Here is a 17,500-nt window from a genome sequence, read left to right as displayed (position 1 = left end):
GTTGGAACCTTAAATACAGAGCAGCGAGGCGGAAACAATGCAAAACATTCCTGCCTTAACCAGACTTTAAGAAAGCTGCAAGAAAATGTTCTCAAAGCAGAAGTACGGAGCTAGAAAAATAATGAGATGCAGGCTGAGGTTTGGTTTCCTAGGCGAATATCATGATTCACTTTTATTAAAAGCATCATAGCTACAATTCATCATACATGATGTCTCCAAAAAACAAAAAACAAAAAGACACACACCAAAAAAAGAGGAAAAAAAACATTTACATGGTATGTCTGTAAACTTCAAGGCTAGATAAGAATTTTGAGGTAATGCTCTTCAGCTTGCTGGCTAAAAGTAACAAAAAGTCCATTTTTTTCAAGAAAAGTAGCTAAGTAATAAAGGTACCTGATCATTTAACTCTTTAACACCAGTGCATCAACAGGAACAGAGTGAGACAAAATTGATTGCAGTACGTATTTGTCATCATTTACAGTTTGTTTTGTTTTTCTATTCATATGACACTTGTGGTTATTCATAGTGTGTGAGTGTGTGTGTGTGTGTGTGTGTGTGTGTGTGTGTGTGTGTGTGTGTGTGTTTTGGGAGAGTAATGTTGGAACATTCAAAAGCTGCCTTGGTTATTGCTGTCTCAGCATTAGAGAGGAGAACAGGGTTCTCTGACAGGGAAGGAGTCCCAGCTCTCTCTTCATCTGCTGGGCTGGCTGTATTAGCAAATGTTAATAAGACCTGGCCACAGTGTATGTGTGTTTGAATGGACTTTCAAATATTTAAACCACTTGCAGCGCTTGATTTATCTTGAAACTGGCCTCAGGAATGGAAACAAATCAAACACCTCTCGCACTTTTCAAGTATTTAAAACTTCTACAAGCAGAGCTGAACTTCTTGAGAAACCTGTGAATTTCACACTCTGTTGAAAATGTGTCTCAGTCCTGTCTCGGCCAGGCCTGGTGTCAGTGTGTGTGACTAGAGCAACAGTCTTTAAAGAGAAGGTCACTAGGGAGCAGCACTTGGTCTGGAACTACTGGGATGTGAAAGACAAAAGAAAATAATAAAATAGGGATTTTAATGTGGCAGCGACCAGGAAATTCCACTGTCATGTGCCCCCTTTAAAAAATGAAACCTGAAACCTCACATCCCTGTGTGGACCACCACTCCAAATCCATTCACAGAAACCTCCGAACAAGGACAGCTGGTTCTTTCGGTGGCTGAAATGGACCAATCAGGAGGCCTGACTGGCGGCAGACCCAGCCCGCCTGCCACTCCTGAGCCAAAACCAGCCACCTCGCAAGAGAGGGAGGATTCAGATGTGGCAGTGGAAAGACTCAAGATTGGTTTTCAAACAGTGTGGGACTGGGTTTAACAGTATTGGTTCATGCGTGCACGCACATACACACGCACTCATACACTCAAAAGGAACACAGCTGGTAGGAAGTCCTCCCAGAAACAGTCACATGACAGAAAGGTTTGAAGGGGTTAGTGTGTGCGTGTGTGTGTGTGTGTGTGTGTGTGTGTGTGTGTAGTGGTGGAATACGTGTGTGTTCTCGTGCATGTGTGCAACTTGTGATCAAGTATGCATAGTGTGTGTTGGGATTTGTGTGTGTTGTTTTGTGTGAGACTGACTTTTAGGCCAGCCTAGTTTCCTTTTCCTCCTCAGTGTCTACCTGGTCTGATATGTGAGAACTACAAATCTGCTCTGAAACAGAGCAGCTCAACTCCATTACCCACAATTCCTTTTGCAGCAGCTTTGTCAGACAGACAGCCGGGTTAGCTGTGATGCTGTTTGTTTTTGAAAACTGATGTTAGATAACATGGCAGCAGCGGATGTTTCTTCTCTTTGTGATGAGACGCTGCCAACAGCAACAGAACAGTCCAGGCGCAGGAAGCAAAAATAAAAAAATGACAGATCTGTGAGCTGAAAGCAGCAATAATAATAATAATAACAATTATAACAATAATAATAATAGCACTATTGGAACCTCGTGAAGTCCTGTTTGAGGGATTGTGGAAGAGAAACGTAGACAGGAACCAGTAGAGAAAAAGAGTCTTTAAAGAGTGTGCGGACTTTCCCTGACTACACTATCGATCAGAGAGACTGAACTGAACACACACACCTCATCCTCTCTGACGCATAGTAAATATACCTGGCCAAAAAATAAACAACAAATGTAGAGAGAAATCAACCACAACGTAAGAAAAAAAAAAAATAAAGAAGAAATCAGGATTTATAATAGTTTGGATTTTTCTGGTGGAGGCGTGTAAACGTGGCGAGGGGAGGGGGAGGTCAGAGGTGAGGAAATGTCCCAGGCAGTCAGCTTTGTATTCTATTTCAGTCACTCGTGTCCTTCTGTGGAGACGCTGCTGCCTCCTCTTCCTCTCCTCCCATCCCACCATCCTCCAGAACTGAATCGTCGGCCTCGCCTCTCGCGTCCTCGTCCTTCTCCTCAGCCAAGTCACTCTCTCCTCCACCCTCCTCCTCCTTCTCGTCATAGTCTTCATCATCATCGTCCTCCTCCTCCTCCTCCTCTCCTGAAGCTTTCAGCACCTTTTTCTCCTCCCCCACGACTCTAGGGGGGTTTGTGGAAATGGCATTGCCCCCCAGCATTCCGGCCATGGCACTCTGCAGCTCGGCCAGCGTGGAGGCAGTGGGGAAGCCGGGCAGGGTGAGCCCCCCGAGGCCTGGAGGTAGGAACATGGAGGGGTAGAGGAGACCAGGGGCCATGGTGGAGAGGAGGAAGGGGTTGAATGCCAGAGAGTTGGCAGACATGCCAGCTGCTGCCAGCAGGGCAGCGGCATCACCGTTGATGGACGCCTCAGCTGTAGCATTATTCATCTTCTCTTTCTCCATCTTCCTCTGTGCCTTCTTCACTCTATTTCCATCAGCCTCCTCCTCATCTTCCTCCTCCTCCTCTCCAGATTCTCCCTCTTTCTCCTCTGCCTCTCTCCTTCTCTTTGTTGTTACCATTTCGCCAATGTCTCCTCCCTCTCCCCCCATTGTTCCGTTTGTGATCCCTGACACAGCGGCGGCCATGGCGGCGTTGGATGCAGCGGCTGTTGCCAGGTTACCCCCAAACAGACTGCCTAAGCTGAAGATGTTGGGGAGGGCGGCAGCCATGTTGGGCAGGCCTCCCATGCCAGGCAGCATGAGGGGTAGCATGGAGGCAGCAGCAGCGCTGGCAGCGGCCTGCTTGGGGTCAGTGGGTTGCGGGAAGGCCATCAGACCAGCAGCCAACTGGAGAGACTGGAGGCTCTGGAGAGAAGACAGGTCCATCCCTCCAAACAGACTGTTCAACAGCAGAGGGTTGATACCTCCTAGAGACACACATGAACACAAACACACACGGTTAATATGGAGCATGATAACCCTTTAGCCCTGGACCATATATTAACTGCTTTGAAGTTAAATCACAGTGTGATCTCAGGAAATAAATGACGGGTTAATATAACAGTGTAAGAAAAATAAAGTTGTTCATTATCAGAAAGTAGCATTTTTCCTTAACATGCATCTATTTGTATTATAGTCGTCATTATTATATTATTATTAGTGTGTGATGAATGGGTTGGTTCAGCAGTAACTTGTACCTGCAGATGAAGCAACAGTGGCCAGTGATGCCTGGGCAGCCTGAGCTGCTGCTGCTGCCTGGGCGGAGGCTGCTGCCTTGGCAATCTCAGATTTGGGTCGTCGCCCACGACGACGAACGCCCTCCTCCCTGACAACAGGGCCAGTCAGAAGGCGATCGAACATGGCTTCTGGGAGGAAACCCTGTGTGGAGGAGGATTATTACTATCATCATCATAAAATGTGGGAGGGTGATAATGAAACTATCTTCATCTGAGACCTGCAGTTTCCACAGATTTATTTTATGAACAAACTGTTGCAAAGGTGCAAGTGTAATCATAGATTTCATCTTGTTTACTGACCGACTGTTTGACGATGTCTGTCCAATCAGGGGCAATAGAAAACTCTGGGTTTTCCAATAGCCATCTGGGAAGCTCCTTCATTGGTGGAGCCATGGCCCCACCCATCTAAAGAAGAGGAAGATGGAATGACTTTCATCTCGAAGGAATGTTCTGTATTTATAAAGCGCTTTTCTAGTCTTGATGACCACTCAAAGCCCTTGAGCACAGTTTATTGCCATTCATCCATTCACACACACATTAATACATTGCATCAATGGGCAGCACTTTTTCCGGCATTCAGATACAGGAACACACGCAGTGGCCATGAAACTTGTCCTTAGACATCTAGAAAAGAATATGTGCTATGATAATGTTATGAGTATCCATATGCACTGTGGCTTCAGAAGAAAGTCAGACCCCACTTTTTTAACGCAACTGTGTTGATACAATTTAAATGGATAACACACACATTTTTGCGCATCAACCTAAACGCTATTACCCACAATGACAAAGTGGCGACAGTTGCAGAAATTATTGCAAACTCACTTTATATCACTATTCTGTATTTTGTTGAAGCAATTACAGTTTCAGTCTTCTTGGTTAAACTGCTCTGAGCTTCACACAACTGCTCCTGTTCTTCCTGGCAGAACATCTCAAGCTTGGTCTGACTAGCTTGGTAGACCTACATTTTTAAGTCACTTCACAAATGTTTGATGAGGTTTAAGTCTGAACCTTTTCTGAAAAGCCATCCTGGCATCTTGGCAATGGGCTTCGAGCCACTGTCAAGCACCTTCACTCTATAATGACCAGACTCCCTGTTCCTGCTGCCAGGAGATGAGCAGAGTATGGTGTTTACCAGACATTTTTTCCACCATGGGGATCAAATTTTGTCTCTTCAGACCAGAGAACCTTTCACTCCCTGCTCCGAGATCCAACACTTACATGATGTCCATCTATCCACTCTACTCAAAGGACTGAATGGTGGATATCCGCTGAAATGGTCATCCTTCCAGCAGGTTTTGAAGCTCTATTGTATTGAAGGTTATTGGTCACCCGCCTGTCAAATTCTCTTTATGCCTACTTACTCAGTTTGGCCAGTCTCTTGGAAGAGTCCTGGCCCTTAAAAAACTACTCTATTTCACAGTTCTAGATGCCATCGTCTCCTGGGAACAGTAAAAGCTTTGGACATGGTTCTGATCTAGGCATCACCACAGAAAGTTCATTGGACATCATGGATTGTTTTTGGGGACTCAACAAACACAATCACACAAACTTTAAAACTCAATGTGCCCGAGATACACTCAATCACATTCTAGGCAAATCAGGGATCATTCAAGTGGACAGGATGCACCTTAACACCATTTGGAGCCACAGCAAAAGCTTTGAATACACTGAATATGTCTTGATAATTTTCAGAAGACTTTGAAAAACATTTTGCCATTATGGGTAATAGAGTGTAACATGCAAAAATAGCAGTCATTCATTTGAAATTAAATCAACAACACAATAAAGGTCTGAAATCACTATGTCTGCTTACCTTGCGTCCATTGCGTCTGTTGATCACAGGCACTCTTTCCTCTCCAGTAAGGGTGTTGATGTCGATCTTATTGGGGTTTCGACAGCGATGGCGCTTCTGCTTGGGCTTAGAGAACTGAGACAACAGTAACTCTTCATTCTTCTGTAGCAGAAAGACAAAAAAAGAATGTATGAATAACAAGTTCAACAGAATAGAAAAAAGATAAAAGGAATTCTTCCAAAGCAAAGAAACAGGAGAAAAACTGTACAAAGACTGTTTGAGCAGATTAGCACGTTAACTAGTCGACCACAGGTGAGGAGGGTTATAATATAAAGGAAGAAAGGAGGTCCATACTGGTGTAAATCCAGCCATGTCCATGGTGTATGTCGGGTGCTGCCTCAGCCACTCTCCCAGCTCCTTGTTTGACACTGGTGCCTCCTCCTCCTCCAGACTGCCAGAAGCCAGAGATCTGGCACTAGGGCTCTGCTCTGGGATGGTGTTCGATCTGTGGGCCCGGGCGGAAGGCTGAACCCCCTCCACCGCTAAGACCTTTGCCCCATCAGCATCATCCTGAGTGTCCAACAATGTGACAGAGGAAAAACAAATTTAATCCACATTTTTATACACAATGAACAATAACACAACATGACTATTGGTCCACTCCATACCCCTCCTGCTCTCTTGTTTCCCATGAACAGCAGATCCAGGCCCTCCACATTTTTCCTGCGGCCTCGCCTCCTTCTCATGATTGGCAGGTCAGCCTCCAGTGAACCGTTGGCTCTTTGTCCAGAGGTTGGCGCTTGCTGAAGCAACTCCATCTGGGCCTTGAGGGAGGAGCTTGTAACCAGGCCACTGGGAAATCCAGCCAATGACGGAGAGGCCTTGTGGTGATGATGCATAGCCTGGATAGCAAATAGATCACTTAATGTTAAATAACTTTATTTTACGGTCCTATGTCCTAAAGTAATAAAATAAGTAATAACTATCGATCTCTGCCAAACAGCGTTTTACGCTTGTAACGGGAGTTGTCGCTGATCGCTCAAATAATAGCTTGTGTCCACAGTTCTGTTTTAGCGGCTCTAAAGCTCTGTCATCCATAATCCATAGAGTTGATGCATTTTCAAATGAAAACGTAGTAGTATGGATGTAGCCTAATATAACAGGACTGAGTGTGTGGGAATACCTTGGTTAGGTCTATAGCCTGGCTCTGGGACTCAGCAGCAGCGTGGCTCTCTCTCAGCTGAGCCACCATCTCCATGAGGTTGCGTCTCTTGGCTGCCCTCTCCGCCTCTATCTCGATCTTTCTTCTCCTCCTCCTCCTCTGTCGGGGCATTGTCAGGCTCAGAGCGTCCTCCTGCAACATCAGGTCAACGTTACACATGTTGAGCCTAACAACTCACTGATGAGCTTGTCAAGTGTTTGTTAAAGTTACTTTAACGAGCTATGACAGTTAACATGTCATGACATCACTGGTATCATTAATTCCAAAAAGAATGCTAACAGGCTAAACTGCTATTACCATCTCATTCGGTTTTTCAGATAAGAAAAAAATTACATCAACGGTCAAACATTTGGGCGTTCGACCAACAGCCTCCATTTGCCCCATATTCACATAAATGATTCTGATGTAAACAAAAACTCACATGAACCTGTGGCGATAGTGTTTTATCCTCATTCCCACTGTAAGGTGTATGGATGGCCGCCATCGTCAGCTCGGCCAGGCTCCGCCTCTGCAGTGAGCTGTCAGTTGCCGTGGCTACGGCTGCCGTGGTTACTGCGGAGCCATGTCCTGGCAACAGGTTGCCGGGGAAGTCAAAGATGTGGCGTCTGTTGACAGGCCACTTGCCCTTCAGGACCGCCTCGCAGATGTTATCCATCCTGTTAATCATCAATCGATCCTGATGGCGGAGAGAGAGGAAGGAGGTGACACACTGTTCTACAAAGTGCTTTGAATTTTTATTTCTGTAAACTTTTAATTCAGTAATAATCACTTCTATAGCAGACAGAGGCCTTTTTTTTAAACCAGGCTCATGTTAAGCATATAGTGTGCTGTTCTGGGTTTGTACCCTCATGGTTGAGTGCACTTATTGTAAGTTGCTTTGGATAAAAGAGTCAGCTAAATGATATGTAATAATGTAATGTTCCCTTTTTTCTTTTAACAGTATCTTACTATGAAGCAACCACCTTGATAAATCCACAGTATATCACATTTCCACAACACTAGTTTTGTCATGTCATTCTCATTACACTGAGACTTTAAAATGAGCTGTTTTCCAGTCGCTCCTACTTTGCAGTTTTTCCACTCAATCGCAGTCAGTTCCTGTGCAGATGTTTCACATGCAAAAATGTATTTAATACTTAACTTCAAATTATGTTATTTTGAATTAATCTGCTGAAAATTATCACAGAGCTAGAAAGAAGTTATGGAAATGGGTCAAGATAATGTCGTCAAAGATTTCACTTTATCCAAAACTATACTCGAAACCTAAAGATAATCCAGTTTATTATCAGAGAAAACTAATGTTCACATCTGGAACCAGAAAAGAGGCTGGAAGCTGTGAATTTGCTGCATTTTTGCTTTAAAATGAATGACCACGATCAATTGCCAATGAATTTTCTGTTGACAGAGTAATAATTAAATTGACTGCTAATTTCCATTCTACATTTATGTGAAAGCTCCGCAGGAAGAGTTGTCACTGACAGTAGCGTAACAGGTGCCAAGAAATTGCGAAGGAGACGCGACATAGTGGATGAAAATGTGAATAGTGCAGTGGTGAGACAACAATCAGTGCTGCGTAAATACCCATTAGGCTCATTGCTAGTCCCTCAATGATCAACACTCTGTTGGATACTAAGTCTCACCTTAGGCCAGAATGAGAAGGCGTAGGCGCGGTCGTGTAAGGCGTGAAGCGCAGAAGTTTCTGGAAGGTCGTCGGGGCAGAATCCATCTCTGGTTTCGTCGCGGGCTGATGTGCTCAGAGACGCGATGCTCTCCTCATCAAAGTTCTTCTGTTCTGATGCAGCACTCGCTGTGCACAGAGAGGGAGAGCCATTTGCAACTTAATTAAAAAGGGCTTCAAGGGATCCAAACTCATTTCATAATCTTGCCCCTTGAACTCATTAAAACATTGCCATGTCATGAGGGGAGACACCAGAAATAGGCCTATGACCAAGTGTGGTGTCAGCAACGATGAGGGCCGATAACCAGGACAAAAAGTGGTTAAAAGGAATCTGAATAAGGTTCGATTACAGTAAGACACTTGGAACATGTTTAGAACCTACACTTAGAACTCAGTGTATTCCTCTTCATGGTAAACAAAATCCTAAATTTACTATTACTATTCACACTGACATCAATGATACCAACAACCTCACAGGTAATGTAAATTTGTAGTACCTTCAGCCTGTGAGGATTTCTCTGATTTGTCGTCTTCGTCCATCCTCTCCTCCTCTTCCTCCTCTGGGCTCTTGTCTGTGTCAGCTAACTTCAGAGATTTAGGAGACTCTTGGTTCTCCCTCTCCTCTCTGTCTTCCTCCCTCTCAGTCTTGAGGCCTGGTTGTGCTTTAGGAGAAGACTCAGGATGTTCTGAGAGCTCAATGGTCATTTCCTCCTGGTCCCCTTGAGAGTCAGGACTCAGACTCTTCTTCTCTTCTATCAAGTCTTTAGCTTCCTCTTCTGCTAGTTTGGTCTCTTCTTCTCCTCTTTGCTCTTCTTTCACCTCCTCCTCCTCCTTTTCTACTTTTATCTGGGTTTCCTCTTCCTTGACCTCCTTACTTGGTGAAGCAGCAGCCTCATCTTCCCCTTTTTCAACCTCTCCCTCATTTTCCTGTTCATCGGGAGTTTCAGTCTTGGTACATGGAATGTCGTTGGAATCCCCTCCATCAGTTTCCTTTTTCACCGCAATTTCAGTTTGTCCCTCCTCAGTCTTCACCTCTTCAGCTGCACTAACAGCAATTTTGGCAGCAGCAGCAGCACTTGCCAGCTCTGCTGGCGTAAGGAGAAGTACAGAGGTGCTTTCTGCTGCTCCCATTCCAGCTTTGGTCATCTCTCCCTGGGTTCCCACGCCGATCCCAGCCCCTCGCTGGCCGTTGAAGCGCTGGTGGGCCTCCAGAAAGTCCAACGTAGGGTCATTTAAGATGTGATAATCTGTCCGGCTCACGCCGTGCTTAGAGGCGCCCAGGAGGAGATCCCTGTCATGGCGGCCACACTCCCACCACTCTGGGAGGTCTTGAGAGGGCTGGCAGAGCTTGAGGCGCTCGGAGAGCAAGGTGTGGGGGAGGACTTGCTCTCGGATGCGGCGGAGCAGCTCGATGCGGTACAGAGTGCGAGAGGCACGCTCCTCAGTGATGGGGTCGATGATCAGGGTTGGGTCTGGGAGTTCTGATGATGTAAAAGAGAGAGGTGTTTAAGCCTTAAATATTTAAATATTCAACTTACTTCAAGTCACTTTTTACTGTGCTTGCCAACAATCTTCACGATAAAAGGTGTCCTATATGCTTTACAGTAGCATTAAACTATGTATGTTTCTTACCTGTTTCAGTCTTGACCTGCATCCTGCAGACCCGTTTGCACATGGCAATAAAAGAGTAGTAATATTTCTCCAGACTCTCGTCTGTTTTTTTTGTCCAATCGAGCAAAGGCCCTGAACTGTGACCAATCAAATTTCTGATGCTGGGTGTCAAAGACGACACCAAAGGTTGACACAACACGGTAAAAATCAGCCTCCTCACGACGAGTCCATCTGACAGAGGTAAAAAACAAAAGCAGTTGTGAGACCATGTAAGTAACATGATTTGATTTTATTCTTTGGTATTTCGGAAGCAGTTTTTAAGAATATGATCTGGCTCTCAAATAAACCTTGTAGATATTTGCCATTATATGCAACTCTACCTTTGTCTTCTCTCCTTGTAGTACATGGCTCCGTCAGCCATCAGGGAGCCGGCCGCCATCACTGGCGAGGACTCTGCCATCAACTGTCCACCTTTGGCAAAGTAAGCACTTCCTTTGGCCAGATATGGGGTTCCTTCTGTCAGGAACACTGTTGCTCCATCTTGGATGTAAGTTGCACCACCTCCCGCCTCGGTAACCATGGGGATGGAAGGCAGGAAATCCCTGCGTCGACGGCGTCGTCCATCAGGACGGTTGAGGGCCTCCTGGCGCAGCTGCTCTCTTCGGTTGGAGCGCTGGTATGCCGTGATGAGGCGACGCAGGCGGGCTGTCAGAGCTGAGGCTGCAGGCCAATAAAGACGCTCGTTGGAGCCTGAAGCTCCGCCCACAGTGGTTCCATTTTCACTTGATTTAGCGACTGCAAGTAAAACAGAGATGTGTACCCAAGGATGAGGCAAGATGAAGTGGTAAAAGTTATTGAGGTCTATTTTTTTAATTTTTTGAGTCAAAGTTTGAGCTGATACAGCAAAGCTCCAATTGGGGTAATGCTGCAAAGGTACATAAAAACATTATTTTTCAAATACATCTCTTTTCCATGCTCTTTTTTTGATGGAATTTCAAACCAAGACTTTTGTGGTTCTCAGTTTACTTCTCATTTGTGTAAATCTAACAAAATAGTAATTTGCTACCATGTATGGGATTGTTGTTGTGGATCCTTCAGACCCATCTGAGACTTGCACCCTTCACTCCTTTCACTGTCTTTCCAAGTGAAATCAAAGTTTACCTTCAGTCTCTCCCTCTACGGTGTCATCTTTGTCATCCAGCGGAGAGTTGGTAAAGTCATCCATTTCATCTTTAAAAGGCATTCGCATTGGCTTGTATTCTGGATCCTCATCCTCTCTGTAGAATATGTAAAAGACAGACAGTAATTTTGAGAACTTTTCCACTCTTATATCCTTTTGAAAAGTAAAGCTCTACCGAAAGTCAAAAGGATGAGGTAGTGAAAGGTAAACATTTTTTAAAAGCAGAGAAGGGCAGAGGCTTCAGACGAACCCCACACTTGTGGACACAAGTACGACTCAAGGACTTTTGAATAATGAGGACTTCTTATGAAATGTAACCACAATTGGCAAAGTTTATGGTTACGTAACACCATTGATAAAAAAAAAAATTCAGACTGAACATGGTAGCACTAAACACTAAATAATGAAAACAATTAATGTACAGATCAGATCTACAAACATGTGGGTCAAGGCAACTGTGGCCTACATGTTAATGCTACAAAAATAAATTACAATATGTCTTTTTGCTTTGCATTTATTGTTTACAGCTTAAGGATCTATGGGACCACTTGAGATATTACAAGAGAAAGGATAGCCTGATATAAAAAAAAGCCTCAGGAAAGTGTAAAAAGTTGCGAATTAGTGACGGATGAAGAAGGGGATGGCTGAGAAACTGCCTTTTGGTCAGTGAAGCCTGCTCTCTTACCCCTCAACACCATCTGTCATCATGTCGGCACCCCTCTGCTCAGCGGCGATAGCCTTGGCATCCGGCATGCCCACCCTCTCCAAGAAACACAGGGTGGGGTCAGCCCGCATTGAGTTGTACTTCTCATAGCCTGAAGAGGAAGAAAAAAATTATGTGAGTAATACAGAAGCTTGAAAATTCATGTGTAGATTAACTAATCAGAAGGTGGTGAAGACAACATGGTTACTGGTCAACACACCTGGGTCGAAACACACACTTTGAGAGAAGTTATACTTTGTAGATCTCTCGTGATACTACACAAACATCACTTTTTTTCTTTAAACAGAGCCAGACACACACTGCATCCATAATAAATGAAGGAATAGGCAAAAACTGCGGCAGAAGGGCAGACCCCAGGAGCCAGCTGCTGACAAGACAGACAGCATGCATGTGTGTGTGTGTGTGTGTTTGTACACTCGTCTCTGTTCTCCATGTGAGTGTGTGTGCACGTGTGCTTATCCAAGTGAGCCTGCAGGTGCTCATTTGTGTCTGAGAGAGAGTGAGCAAGAGGAGAGGGAGAGATAGATGAAGGATGAGAGGATGAGGAGGAAAAAGTCTGTGTCATGATGTCTGTGAAAGTGAGCTAGTGGGTGTGAGAAACGTAGCTTGTGTGTGTCCGTTAGGGGCATTGAGGCAGAACAGATTAGAATGTGCAGGTCCTACTGAGACACATTGGTACGGGGGAGGGGGGGAGGGGAGGCAGACAGGAGTAGGAAAAAAAAAAAGAAAAGAGGAGAGGTCAGGTGGCTGGGGAGGAAAGGAAAAGAGGAGTTGGGGGTGTCACCATAACAGAATCACACCCCACACGTTTTATTCATCCCTCCTTCCTTCATCCTCTCATCACAGTTGAAGTAGACAAAAAATGTTGGTACCGCCTCTGACTCCCTCTCCTTCACACACATTTCTATCTTTGCGAGGACACTCTTAATGCATTCCCAAGCTCCTGTTCCTAACCTCAATCATCACATCTGAATATCAAACCCCAACTCATTCCCCAAACCAAATCTTAACCCTTAAACAACTCTTTGAAGTTGTGATAAAGAGGCCAAAATGTCATCACTCTGTAGGGTCTATAACTCAAAGTGATTCTTACAAAGATAGAGATGTATATACACACACACACGGCTGTCCACCCACAACAAAACATTAATCATCAGGGCCTTTATAGGCCATCACTCTTCTGTGCGTGTACGAGTGTGTGTGTGTGTGTGAGGGAGAGCGAGACGCTCTATTTGTCTGCATGTGTGTGTATGTCAGCATACAAAGCTTACAGTGTGTGTGTGTGTGTGTGTGTGTGTGTGTGTGTGTGTGTGTGTGTGTGTGTGTGTGTACGCGCGTTAGTCCGTCCCCCAAAGGGCCTCCCGAGTGAATGAGGATTATGATTAACTATGGGTGAGTCCTTTTATATTCCTCTGGGTGTGTGTGAGTGTGCGTGCCCCCCCTAATAGAATCAGAGAGTGGCAATGATGGAAAAATTATGACAATTATGCCAAATTAATATGAATGAGGGTCTCCACACACAACAATTATACTCAATCTGTCACTGGGAGTCACAGTCAGTCAGCACCCAAAGGTGGGTCACTGGGACATTAACACAACTGGCCCATTTTCCAAATGACGATCCAAATAACCCGGTCTAAACAGTTAACACAGAGAAAGGATCAGATTATTCTAACTTTGTGTTTGGCTTTGTTAACAACAAACACCTGTAAAACACACACACACACACACACACCCACCCACTGGTGAAACCAGCAATCAATCACATTCCCGATAGCACGCTGAGCCTACCAGCTGCGTACCGCTGTAACCATAGCAACACCAATCAACTGGTGGCAACAGAAGAGGGTGGGATATATTTGTGTGTATGTGTGTGCTCACTCAGTTTGACAACAGGGTGTGTGTGTCTGCTGGCTTGATGCTTACTGGGTTGGAAGCCACTGGAGCATCTCAGCAAGTGTGTCTGAAGGTGTTGACATGTTATGTGTATACTGTACGTGTAATGGCTGCCATGTTGATGGAAGATTTAGATCTGCGTGTACAGAGAGTGTGCGACTCTGGTATGTGCCTCTCACCATGTTTGAAGACACCGAGGAGGAGGGATTTGTCGGCCTCACTGTCCCACCAGTCGGCTGGGACCTCAGCATGGAACGGCTGGGGGATCCAGATATCAAGCTCACTGTGGTAGAGATAAAGACATCACATTACTGATAATAAAGCTGTGTGTGTGTGTGTGTGTGTGTGTTCAATCTGCCTCAGTAGAGCAACAGTCCTTTTTAAGACAAAATGGAATGACAGAAATCTGATTTTGATCCATTTATGTAGTAATCAGACTGTAAAAGCTGTCAGCCACAAACCAGACATAATAAACAACTTTCCAAAATATTCAATAAAAATGTATTTGTAAACAGACTTGTTGTATTCTAGTTACAGTTCCGTTCGATAAAGTTTAAGCATATGCACTGCTCTGATTTTGGTTCTGTAACAACCCCTTTCTCTCCCTCTTTAAGGTTAGGACAGAAATTGTTCCTTGCCTTTTTAACAGTACACCGACAGGTGAGCATCAGGTATTTTAGAGAGGTAAGTGAAACACTGAGTTTGTCCACCTTTCATTTCGGCTCAGCCTTCCTGCTTTGTCTATTGAGGCTCCTCACTTCTTAATTTTACCATAGGAGAGAATAAGGTTTCGGCTTTCTATATCTGACAGGTGCTATAGAATTTAAGTTATTGCGCAAGAGCTGTTAAAAACCCTTCAACCGAGAGGGCCTGCTGTTGACTTGAAGTAAAACTTGTGTGTAAAGCAGTTAAAGCCTGACAGAAGTGAGTAAGAGAGAAAGTTTAGGGGGCAGGAGCGAATCATAGTGGGAGGTTTGGAGTCATGTGAGAGGAGTGGAACCTGGAAAAGCACTGCGTTATGATCTGAGACTTAAAAATCAATCCGGTTCACATTAACACAAAATAAAATTAAAAAGTTTTAAAAAATCTGAGATAAACGAGGAGGAGCAGCAGACATGGATAATAAAATCACAAAGAATAAGAACTCTGTCGTACTGTAACAAAATGACAGATTCAAATTCTTGAATAAAACCAGAAGTCTGTTTAGGAGGACGGGAGATTAGAACACATAAAATAGGCAGTTTATTCTTTAAAATAAAACGAACATTCTTGGCTGGTATTAAAATAATTAATACTCAATGAGAGGGGTGTAATTGTCAGGATTTATCCACGTCTCAGTGATTATAAAAAAAGTCAATGATGCTAGTTGTGATTAAATCTTGACAGATAAAAGACTTATTGGAAAGTGATCTTACATTGAGTAAAAATAATTTAGCTGATTATATAGCTGGGGGCGAAGAAGTGGTTTAAACTGACACTTGGTTTTTCTGTGGACTAGGAGAAGATTTGTTAATTTTATATAGCCTTTTAGTGATCCTAACAGGTATGCGGGAACAGACTAGACCAGGACATGCAAGGCCCATGCTGTCAGGGCTGTGCAATACCGAGCCAGGATGAAGAGTAGGGGCTTGCAGGGGAAACCATCAGTTCAAGCTAAAAGAAATAAAAAGAAATAAAAAGGCTGTCGTCTTCTGGTAGTGTCCCTGTGTCTATCTGTTCTGGACTGTGTTTGGAGTGATCGCTGTTTCACCCTCTTACTGTACAGGATAAATAATAATAATAATAATAATAAGTAAACAAGTTTCACTGTGCACAGTTGTTGCAGGATAAATTCTGTGTTGTGACAACAAGCAAACAAAATCCTCCATTATGGAAATAAGATGGTAGAAAATGGTGCTTCCTGCTAGTTATGGAGAGAAAGGGTACAATACACAATGGACACAGAAAGTCTGAGGGTGTCAGGAGGAGAGAAGAAACTGGGAAATAGTCTCTTATCTCTGCAAACAGCAGCATGCGCGGCCTTGGCAACACACACATATGCGTGCGCGCCAAGACTGGCATACTAAATCCCCCTGGCATATGTTGGCACGATAGCAACCCGTATGCTCACGTCTGGCACGCGCTGAGAGACACACACACACACACACACACACACACACACACACAGTAACGGGTGTGTCACAGTAGCCATCGAGTTGGGGGAGGGAAAGAGGGGAGGGGAAGGAGAGATCAGCATGAAGTGCATGTGCTCCAAATTATAAATGCATTCACATCTGGGTGAAAGGGTGATGTGAGGGGGATGGGAGATGATCATAGACCAAAGTATACTGCAGAGAGAGGGAGATGTGGACAGATGCCAAGGGAAGTGTAAAGTGAAAGATGGAGGAAGCAGTGAAGGAAGGCGATGTAGGAAGGAGATCAAGGAAAAAGTCAAGGTGAGCAGCATATCTGACCTTCACATCAACCCCACTGTGCTGAGACCTTATTTCTGATGACAATCAGCAAAATAACCAATAGCTTTTAAAAAATCATCTAAATGGGTCAAAAACTGTGATAAAAGCTTATTTTCCCAAGATGAAATATCTGCTTGTTGAATCGGTCACAATGGAAAGAAACCTGTCAAAGAGGTCACTAGAACACACTGAAATACCACACAAGTAATACTTTATCACACAATAATGCTCTTCATATTTCATTTTCAGATGCTGATTTGGGTTTTTGTCATGAATCATACTAATCATATAGCTTCCATGGTTGATGTCCCACCCCTCTCACTGCTCTAGTTTCCTGTATCTCTCTACACTGTTAACCATCATCAGACAAATTGCCATATAAAAGAAAATATTAAAAAAATATATTTCTTAAGCCAGCCATTTTGAGAAATACCGCGTTCGCTTTTTATCTGAGCAAATGCATCTTTTTAAGATTGGTTATGATAAATAAATAAATCAGATCAAGAACTTATTTTCAGGCATCTAAGCCTCTGTGAGACAAAATCTGATTATGTGACATTAGTTTGTTTTAACCTTTTAATATTATAACATCTATTATCTAGGTGCCTGCTCGAAAATGACACGCCCAAAATGAATAGATTACATCTCTGAAACTACAGGGTCTATATGAATATGAGGTTACAGTAGAAATGCCCAAATGGCTGTTTTGGGACAGAATAGGAACCGAGTAGTAGTAATGGTAGTAGTAGTTGGCTTGAGCAGCAAAAAGCGCAGAGGCTTCAGAAACCAACTGATGAGCTATAAGAAAAAAGCATGTTCCTGTGTCCTGAGTAGGATGGGAAAATGTGGTAAATGGGACACTAACATGAAGACAGAGAGGAAGTAGTATAGAGTATCTACTAACCTGGTATCGGCTCCTTCCAGGATGCGCTCGGCCTGGTCGCCTATGACTTCCTGTCTCAGATAATACAGCATCCTCACCCTCAGCAGCACCCTGAATGGACGGTGAACAGTAAGTGAAGCAGATCATTAGGAGGGTAGACTAAAGATTCCTAAGGATGCAACATTGATCTTCTGGTGTATTTCAGTTAAGTAGCTCATTTATGAGGATGCCCCATAATGTTAGATTTTTCCTGTGTTGAATAAAATATTATAGGTGCTCGTGATATCAGGTGTTTCATTATGACAGTTCTGATAACACAAGTCACATTGAACTGACTTTACAGGAGGATTTGCTGTACAGACGCAGAAAGGTGGAATTTAATGAATCATGTCGGTCAAGGCTGAAGAAAATCAGATTTGATCTCCCGACACTGG

General features: G+C 44.0%; 1 protein-coding gene across 1 annotated transcript in view; it reads right to left on the bottom strand.

Annotated features, from left to right (window-relative positions):
• Positions 1-566: 566 nt before the first annotated feature.
• Positions 567-17,500, bottom strand: part of chd7 (chromodomain helicase DNA binding protein 7) — a 72,204-nt gene continuing 55,270 nt past the window's right edge. The window contains 17 exon segments of the mRNA XM_034612999.1: positions 567-3,315; positions 3,586-3,766; positions 3,925-4,029; positions 5,441-5,581; positions 5,774-5,989; positions 6,088-6,321; positions 6,603-6,773; positions 7,063-7,317; positions 8,282-8,448; positions 8,817-9,800; positions 9,952-10,042; positions 10,044-10,161; positions 10,311-10,725; positions 11,092-11,207; positions 11,796-11,925; positions 13,910-14,013; positions 17,088-17,177. Coding sequence (XP_034468890.1) covers positions 2,333-3,315; positions 3,586-3,766; positions 3,925-4,029; positions 5,441-5,581; positions 5,774-5,989; positions 6,088-6,321; positions 6,603-6,773; positions 7,063-7,317; positions 8,282-8,448; positions 8,817-9,800; positions 9,952-10,042; positions 10,044-10,161; positions 10,311-10,725; positions 11,092-11,207; positions 11,796-11,925; positions 13,910-14,013; positions 17,088-17,177 — 4,501 coding nt within the window. The 3' untranslated portion in view covers positions 567-2,332.

Source organism: Hippoglossus hippoglossus, chromosome 17 (genome assembly GCF_009819705.1).
Source record: "Hippoglossus hippoglossus isolate fHipHip1 chromosome 17, fHipHip1.pri, whole genome shotgun sequence".
Classification (NCBI taxonomy): Eukaryota; Metazoa; Chordata; class Actinopteri; order Pleuronectiformes; family Pleuronectidae; genus Hippoglossus; species Hippoglossus hippoglossus.
Note: the sequence above shows the minus strand (reverse complement) of the source record. Positions and strands in the feature narration are given on the sequence as shown.